A 9261-nucleotide genomic window follows, 5' to 3' on the forward strand; every position below is an offset into this window, starting at 1 on the left:
AACATTCCCATTAAGTGATGAAAACGTTATTTCTGAATGTTTTCTGAGCATTCAAAACGTTTATGCAAACATTAGAAAACATTAAGGAAACGTTTCAGAAAGAAAAATGTATAAATAATGTTTTTTTTCTGCAATATATTTTTATATTAATAACTTTGAACACGTGTTTTATTAATGTTAGTGGCAGAACGTTTGTTCATAACTCTGAGAGAACCTTACCAGAACGGGTTATACTGTTGAAATTCAGCATTGCTCATTTATAATAAATTGCTTATGTTGTTCTTAATTTGTAGCTGCTTAATTTGAAGTGCATAAGTCTGGCCTGAGTTTGATGCACTCTTGCAAACTCTTCAACTGTCCGGCCCACAATACTTTTGCTGTCTGTCAAATGACTAATCAATTTAGATCCATGTGAAACATTGTAGGCTATACACAGAAATGCATGTAAGCCTATTTTCCATCAACAGTTCTGCAGGTGAATGATGATGCCGTGTCCAATCAGCACACAGAACTGCAGAATATTCTCATTCTCAAGATCTCATTGGTCAGTGTCATCGTGGTGGGCGGAGTTTACATCTCACACCATAATAGTGTCATCATGAGGGAGTGTCGTGTGTGTGTGTGTGTGTGTGTGTGTGTGTGTGTGTGTGTGTGTGTGTGTGTGTGTGTGTCATGATAATGATAAAATGAGAATTCAATGCATATTTTAAGTCACTAGATCTTTTTTTTATGTTGTGTGATTTCTGTTTGATGCAGTCTCGTGATTCATGTATAAAGTTAAGGGTTTTACCAACGCCTCAATGCTTAATAAATATGAACAATGCTTAATAATTTTGTAGCCTATATTCTTGTTTTATTTTTAATTTTAATGATGTGCTCATGTTGTTTAATGATCTTCTTGTCCAGTTTTGCATGAGTTATATTGCTCTTATTTTTAAAAAGAAAACACATAGGCTCTAAAACTGGACGAGTTATCTAATTAAAAACAGAGCCAGTTTCCTGGTGTGATAAATAACACAGCGATCAATACTTTCACTGGGTCACTGTGTGTGATGATGAATGTTGCTGTTGGACACCAGACAATGAGGACTTTTCATGTGTTTGTTACTGAACCCCATGAGATCAGATCAGATTACCTTCCCAAAGGCATTGAGGTCTAACAGGAACACTTAGGTTTTGTGTAGAAGCACATTTACTCACGCTTTACACCGTTCCCTGCATGCATTCGCATAAAATACTCATTTATTCCTCATGTTATCCCAGCAGCATGTTCATTTTTCACACAGCATGACAATCAGGATGATATTAACACTAACAGGGCTGGTGTTTCGCTGGCACTGAATATATAAGTAGACAATATACAATATTAATAATAAAAGGCCTACATTTTATTTGTAATGCGCCTTTCTCAAACTCAAAGCGCTACAGCATGTACAGAACAAAATAAAACAAACAAGGTGAAAAAATACAAATATCAAAAATACAGTAATAAGTTATAAATTAAAAGCATGACTGAAAAGAAGTTTCTTAAATCAGAGAAGCTGCATTCCTCACAGATGTACAAGTGTTGCTCTGTCAGTATGTTTGGAGGAGAGGGCTAGAAAAGGTAAAAATGATAAGATATAAGTATCAATGGTAAATTAAGACACAGCTATATCAAAACATAACAACCACAACAGCAATATTATTAAGTAAATGTTCAGAATGCATGCATTTATGCTTTAGAAGTGTTTGCATGCCTTAAGGGTTCCAGTTTAAGTCTTCTCGTTTTGTGAAGGTATCGAGAACACACCCTTCTCTCTCCTGACTGGTGTGTGTGTGTGTGTGTGTGTGTGTGTGTGGTTTGATGTTGCCCTCTACCGGGGCTCTTCTCCAGTCACGTGATCTCTGCCAATGTTTTACCTGGCGCTCAGTGACGTCATCGCGCACCGTGCAGGAAAGGGAACTGGTGATGAGTTCATAACTCTCCGCTAACCTCGGGAATGTGACTAAACCAACTTTAAACTGGTTTAACCGTGTTCAACACTGATCCAGGTGGTTTCGCTAGCTTTAGAAGATGTCTGCGTCAGCTGTGTTCGTGCTGGACCTGAAGGGGAAGGTAAATGAGACTCATAATGAACGACTTTATAGGTGATATTTGTAGATGATTTAAATACGTGTTGAACACCCGCGAGTCGCTGTTTATAATAACCTGAGCATATTCAGCTGTCTGCTTCACACGACTATTACAATATCAGTCTTTAATGGAGACATAGGTGTTAATTATTTAAAGTCATATGATAGTATTTGACCTCTTTTGAAGATGTGCACTATTAGAGGTGTTACAGTGTATGACATGAGCAGATGTCATTTCCTTCCCAAACAGGAAGGAGTATTATTAGACATTAGTCTGTCTTGTTGTTGAGGTACAGATGACGTCACTCATGATATAGGAAGATCATAAATGATGAAATGAAAACTTTGATGCAAATGTCGCGTTTCCCAATTTGTCTTCCCATCAGGTGCTGATATGCCGCAACTACAAAGGCGACGTTGACATGTCCGAGATCGACCACTTCTTCAACCTGCTAATGCAACAGGAAGAGGAGGGGCTTGTTTGTCCTGTCATGTCACATGGCAACGTCCACTTCCTCTGGATCAAGCACAGCAATCTGTACTGTATCCTTTTACATCACAAACTTTTGAGTCTGATTGCAAAAGCTAAAGTTTTGATATAAGTTTCTTGCATGTGTTCACACTGAAAATGCAAAATAGTGCAAAAAAGTGCACTTTAAAAACCTGGATGATGCACTTAATTAACTAAAAACACTTCATGCACTCGACTGTGGCAGCTTTAATTATGTAGCGTAGGGGCAGTGGCACTTATAAAGTTCATACATTACATGGTTGTGCATAGAGGCCCTTTCCCAAATGGCACACTTCATATGCACTTTCGGTCTTGTGGACTTACAGTGGCTGTCGCGGACTAGTGCATAAGTACATAGTGCATAAGAACGTAGTGCATAAGAATGTAGTGCATAAGAACGTAGTGCATAAGAATGTAGTGCATAAGAACGTAGTGCATAAGAACGTAGTGCATAAGTACATAGTGCATAAGTACATAGTGCATAAGAACGTAGTGCATAAGAACGTAGTGCATAAGAACGTAGTGCATAAGAACGTAGTGCATAAGTACGTAGTGCATAAGAACGTAGTGCATAAGAACGTAGTGCATAAGAACGTAGTGCATAAGAACGTAGTGCATAAGAACGTAGTGCATAAGAACGTAGTGCATAAGAACGTAGTGCATAAGAATGTAGTGCATAAGAACGTAGTGCATAAGAATGTAGTGCATAAGAACGTAGTGCATAAGAACGTAGTGCATAAGTACATAGTGTATAAGAACGTAGTGCATAAGAACGTAGTGCATAAGAACGTAGTGCATAAGAACGTAGTGCATAAGAACGTAGTGCATAAGAACGTAGTGCATAAGTACGTAGTGCATAAGAACGTAGTGCATAAGAACGTAGTGCATAAGAACGTAGTGCATAAGAATGTAGTGCATAAGAACGTAGTGCATAAGAATGTAGTGCATAAGAACGTAGTGCATAAGAACGTAGTGCATAAGTACATAGTGTATAAGAACGTAGTGCATAAGTACATAGTGCATAAGTACATAGTGCATAAGAACGTAGTGCATAAGAACGTAGTGCATAAGAACGTAGTGCATAAGAACGTAGTGCATAAGTACGTAGTGCATAAGAACGTAGTGCATAAGAACGTAGTGCATAAGAACGTAGTGCATAAGAACGTAGTGCATAAGAACGTAGTGCATAAGAACGTAGTGCATAAGTACGTAGTGCATAAGAACGTAGTGCATAAGAACGTAGTGCATAAGAACGTAGTGCATAAGAATGTAGTGCATAAGAACGTAGTGCATAAGAATGTAGTGCATAAGAACGTAGTGCATAAGAACGTAGTGCATAAGTACATAGTGTATAAGAACGTAGTGCATAAGTACATAGTGCATAAGTACATAGTGCATAAGAACGTAGTGCATAAGAACGTAGTGCATAAGAACGTAGTGCATAAGAACGTAGTGCATAAGTACGTAGTGCATAAGAACGTAGTGCATAAGAACGTAGTGCATAAGAACGTAGTGCATAAGAACGTAGTGCATAAGAACGTAGTGCATAAGAACGTAGTGCATAAGAACGTAGTGCATAAGAACGTAGTGCATAAGAACGTAGTGCATAAGAACGTAGTGCATAAGAACGTAGTGCATAAGAACGTAGTGCATAAGAACGTAGTGCATAGTGTAAAAGTGCATAAGTACATATTGTACTTTATTGTGTATAAGAACGTATTGCATAAGAACATAGTGCATAAGTACGTAGTGCATAAGAACGTAGTGCATAAGAACGTAGTGCATAAGAACGTAGTGCATAAGAACGTAGTGCATAAGAACGTAGTGCATAGTGTAAAAGTGCATAAGTACATATTGTACTTTATTGTGTATAAGAACGTATTGCATAATAACGTAATGCTTTGTACATAGTGCAAAAGTACATATACATATAATACATATAATAACGTAGTGTATAAGAACATGGTGCATAAGTGCATATTGTATAGTGTGTAAATTGGCAGCCACTTGTGTTGTGTTGATATGTGTTGAATGTTCAATGGTGTCTCAATTTCCAACTTAACCTGCCAATAAAATCAGTGGTGGCCACAACCAACAAGAACTCTAATGCATCTCTGGTGTACGCCTTCCTGTACAAGCTCGTGGAGGTGAGTCGACCGAGCCGTCGTTCGTTAACCAGCGCGGGTCATTCTTCCAGCCAGGTCTAGATCTGAACTGAAACACTTCACGCTCTGTTCAGGTGTTCACGGAGTATTTCAAGGAGCTGGAGGAAGAGAGCATTCAGGATAACTTCGTCGTCGTGTACGAGCTGCTCGACGAGCTCATGGACTTTGGATTCCCGCAGACGACGGACAGCAAGATTCTTCAGGAGTAAGACACGTTTGCTTCGTTCGCTCATGGAGAAGCTCATCTCTGGTGACCTCATGTGTGTTGATGCTCTTCCTCTTAGGTACATCACTCAGCAGGGTAACAAACTTGAGGTGAGCAAGACCAAAGTGCCCACTACGGTCACCAACGCCGTGTCCTGGAGGTCAGAGGGCATCAAATACAAGAAGAACGAAGTTTTCATCGACGTGATTGAGTCCATTAATGTTCTGGTGAGTTACATCATCTTCCTTGTGTAGTGTTTCACACTGCTCACATACGTCTCTCCTGTTGGGGTGCGCCATGTTTATCATCTACGATAATATCGTGATTGTTGTTTTAACGATGTACGATCTGACATTATTGAGTCTGTCCCTCACTTTACAAAAACACATTTTCACTGTGTGATTCAGTCTATTAAAATGCATTTATAATGCCCCCAATATCCCAAAAATACCTCTGTCTTTCATATTTATATAATTTAATATAGTTAATCAATATCACATGAAGAGTGGTGTTTTTTCTCCAAATATCAGAATGATTACAAATGTGATATTGATTTTATACAAGAGTTCAATAAATAAGAAGTTAATTTTAAGTGATTTTAGACACAATATTGCCTGTTTTTGCCAATGAAAATAGTTGCAAACAAAGCCACAGGACTGCGTCTCTGAGCAACAGCGGTGTTTCGTTACTGAATGAATGAATCCTTTGAATTAATGATTCAATGACTCACTCATTAAGACAGTCAAATGCTTCGTTCCTGAATGAATCAGCCGTTTGAATGAATCGGATGAAACTTAATGACTCGCTACTGGCGGTGTAAATTTCACATTTAAAGTATCTTCTCATTTTTTAAAATAATTTCAAAATATTAATATTCAACGTTTTATATTTGAAACATCAAAACATTATTTATGCATTTGTAACTGCAGGTTAAACGCGTTCATGTCCCTGTGATCTGCATTGAACAGTCTGTGTAAATGCATCTAAACACCACTTTAGTTGATTCTGATTTCAGCTGATCACTATCGAAGCTTGTTTCCGCCACAGAATAAAAAATAAAAAAGGTAATTGTGACTTTTTATCTCACAATTCTGACATTTTCTCTCTCACAATTGCGAATTTGCATCAAAATTGCATGATATAAAGTCACAATTGGGAGATATAAAGTCAGAATTGCGTGATATAAAGTCACAATTACTTGTTATAAAGTCAGAATTGTGAGATGCAAACTCACAATTCTGAGGAAAAAACTCAAGTCTTTTTTTCCTTAGAATTGGACTTTATAACTCGCAGTTGTGAGTTTATATCGCACAATTCTGACTTTATAACTTGCAATTGTGAGATAAAAAGTCGCAATTATCTTTTAAAATGTTTTATTCTTTGGCGGAAACAAGCTTCCATTGGTAACAGCCCTATTGTGTCTTATTATTCTAATTGAATTTATTGATTAAATGTAAGAATTTGACACAAAAGATGATGCATACATTTAAGTAGGTTTAAAAAATAGCTTTATAAACGTAAAAAATCTCATTGAAACTTATTGAAAAAGAAGATTTCTGTCACTGCTGTGAACTGACTGTCACACAATATAAAGCATATCCGAACTTTAGGAGTCTCTGTCCTCAGCCGTCCTAAACCCGCAAAGGCACCAACATAATAAACACACTCAGCAAAATATCGTCTAATTATCGTTATATAAAATATCGAGAAATACTTTTTTGTCAGTATCACACAGCCCTACTCTCCTGTAGTGTGTAAAGATGTCTGTGTGTGTGTAGGTGAATGCGAACGGCAGTGTTATGAGCAGTGATATCGTGGGCAGCATCAAGCTGAAGACCATGCTCTCGGGAATGCCGGAGCTCAGGCTGGGCCTGAACGACCGCGTGCTGTTCGCCCTCACCGGCCGTAAGAGTCCAGCTTTACCAACTAAGCTGTTTGAATTCACTAAGAGTGTTGTGCAGGATGAGGTCAGTCCTGGAAATAACGTGTTGTGTGTGTGTGTGTGTGTGTGTGTGTGTGTGTGTGTGTGTGTGTGCACAGGAGACAAAGGGAAGACTGTCACCATGGAGGATGTGAAGTTTCATCAGTGTGTCCGTCTGTCGCGTTTCGAGGGCGACCGGACAATCTCCTTCATCCCGCCTGACGGAGAGTCCGAGCTCATGTCGTACCGGATCAACACACACGTAAGGCTCCTCCATCAGTGTGTGTGACTAGGGTTTGAAATTAACGATTCCAGTTCCTGTTTTGATTCTGCTTGTCGTTTCCGATTCTTATCGATTCCTAATTTCGATTCCAATAAGAAAAAAAAAAACTTAGATATCATTCACATTTATTCTTATTATTCACATTTATTCTTATTGGAAAACATTTAATTATAGCTGAACATCATGAACATCATCAACAGGCCGAAGAACGCTTTTCCTGTGGTTTAAAAACACCATAGACAAACAACTAGCCGAACTTATATACATTTCAAGCATTATTAAAGACGAGTAAACACTCAGCAATCGCAACAAATAGACGCAACTGAACAAAGATACGATTGAAATAAACAGTGTTTTAAGATTTTCAGGAACAGACACTGGAATCAAAAGTAAAATAACACTGTACTTTATAAATAAAATATACAGTACATTACAAATATAGTTACAAAAGTTATTCAGTCAAGAAGGAGTGAATTTTCTCTATCTTTTGTTGTTTGATTAGTGTTATTATAGAGACGGCAGCAGGAATATTAGGCTACTGTCACTTTAAGAGTTGCCCAATATAGTGTCACACGTGCAGCTCTGAAAAAGTCGTCTCACACTTTAAAAGTCGTATTGAAATGCTCACAAAGGAATCGATAAGAGGAATCGAAATTTTAATTTTATAAAAAGTATTCGATTCCAGAATTGGCAGACAGCAAGACACAAGCAAATTGTGTCTGAAGTCAATTCCCTTTCTAGTTACTCATGAGTGAAACCATAGTGACTGATAACCATTCTTTGTATTGCATCTGTACTTGTTTCATTTTTATAATGTGCTGCATTTTGGGACATTTCCGCTGCTCTCAACCTCTCAGATTGTGTTTTCTGATCTCTGTCGCCACACGCCTGTCATCTCCCTCTATGGCCACAGCTGACCTATTTTCTGCTGTTTTTCCATGAGGTGACTGAGAGAGTTTGATTGACAGAAAAACCGTCGTGTGTATGTTGTACATACTGTATTTTAGTGAGGTTATGAACAACTAGATGTTGACTGTGGTTCAGTTCATACACCACACACACTTCAACCAAACTAGCTCCCAAACTCACTGAAAATCTGAGGTAGACAGATTATTAAATGCTGTTGTTAGATTTGATTTTACAAATTGTCCAAAAAAATGAAAGTCCTCCTGTTATGCTTTTTCGTTTATTACCTTTCATGCAGAGTGCGAATTACCCCACCATAATTGGGGGGTACTGCTCCTTCACATCTATGACCATCATGGTCCACTACCATATCAATCCCCACCGTGATCGCCAAGTGCAACACGTGTTGTGCAACACACATACAAGGTCTAAACATGCGACAAACTGATAATCAGTAGGCTACAGAATATCTCATTGTTATTATATATCCAAAAGAGAACTGTTTTGATCAACTCCCAAAAGTTAGAAGTGCACTGAAATACCATTCTAATTACTAGTAACAGTAATACCTTTACAAGAAGCCTATTGCCTATTTCATGAAATATTGATTTGGTTTATTTTTAGATTTCATAAGACCTGGAGGTAGGGTTCTCAGATGAAACTACATTTATCGAACTAAAAATATGAAATAATAGAATGTAAAAACAATACTAACCAATTAAAAACAAATTCAAATACTAGCATGTACTATTTAGCCTAGGCTACTTGGCTCTTTTTGTGTTTCCACAGGTTTCACTGATGTTATGTAGCTTAGCTACATCAGACCCTCTTGTGCATAATATAAAAACAACACGGATCTGTGCCAAACTAATTTCCAAAGGGCACAATCATTTATTCAAGATAAAATGAGAATGGACACCTAGGCTATGGAGTTCATCTCCTTGGAAATGACAATCGATTTTACCTCACCACAATGTAAAGCTTGATTTAAATAGAGAATTATCTTGCTACCTAACCTTGCTAACTAACCTTGGTAACTAACCAAGGTCCACTTTACTAGCCTCAGTGGGTAAGTAGCAGGTAATTCAATGTATGAAGACGTGACATGAGCTACGAAAGAACAAAACACGTTAATAAATGAAGGTTGTAAAATCA

At 37.9% G+C, this 9261-nt stretch overlaps 1 protein-coding gene across 2 annotated transcripts in view; it reads left to right on the forward strand.

Annotated features, from left to right (window-relative positions):
- The first annotated feature begins 1908 nt into the window (after nucleotides 1-1908).
- The window catches only part of ap1m2 (adaptor related protein complex 1 subunit mu 2), a 12280-nt gene continuing 4927 nt past the window's right edge, over nucleotides 1909-9261 (forward strand). Inside the window, exons 1-7 of one of the 2 annotated variants that reach the window (XM_084129973.1) lie at nucleotides 1911-2098; nucleotides 2502-2658; nucleotides 4706-4773; nucleotides 4866-4996; nucleotides 5076-5223; nucleotides 6775-6901; nucleotides 7037-7179. In XM_084129973.1, coding sequence (XP_083986099.1) covers nucleotides 2057-2098; nucleotides 2502-2658; nucleotides 4706-4773; nucleotides 4866-4996; nucleotides 5076-5223; nucleotides 6775-6901; nucleotides 7037-7179 — 816 coding nt within the window. In that variant the 5' untranslated portion in view covers nucleotides 1911-2056. Of the gene's footprint in view, nucleotides 2099-2501; nucleotides 2659-4705; nucleotides 4774-4865; nucleotides 4997-5075; nucleotides 5224-6774; nucleotides 7180-9261 lie in introns of both variants that reach the window. The other variant, XM_084129972.1, reaches the window with a different exon arrangement.

Source organism: Abramis brama (genome assembly GCF_963993115.1).
Source record: "Abramis brama genome assembly, chromosome: 11".
NCBI lineage: Eukaryota > Metazoa > Chordata > Actinopteri > Cypriniformes > Leuciscidae > Abramis > Abramis brama.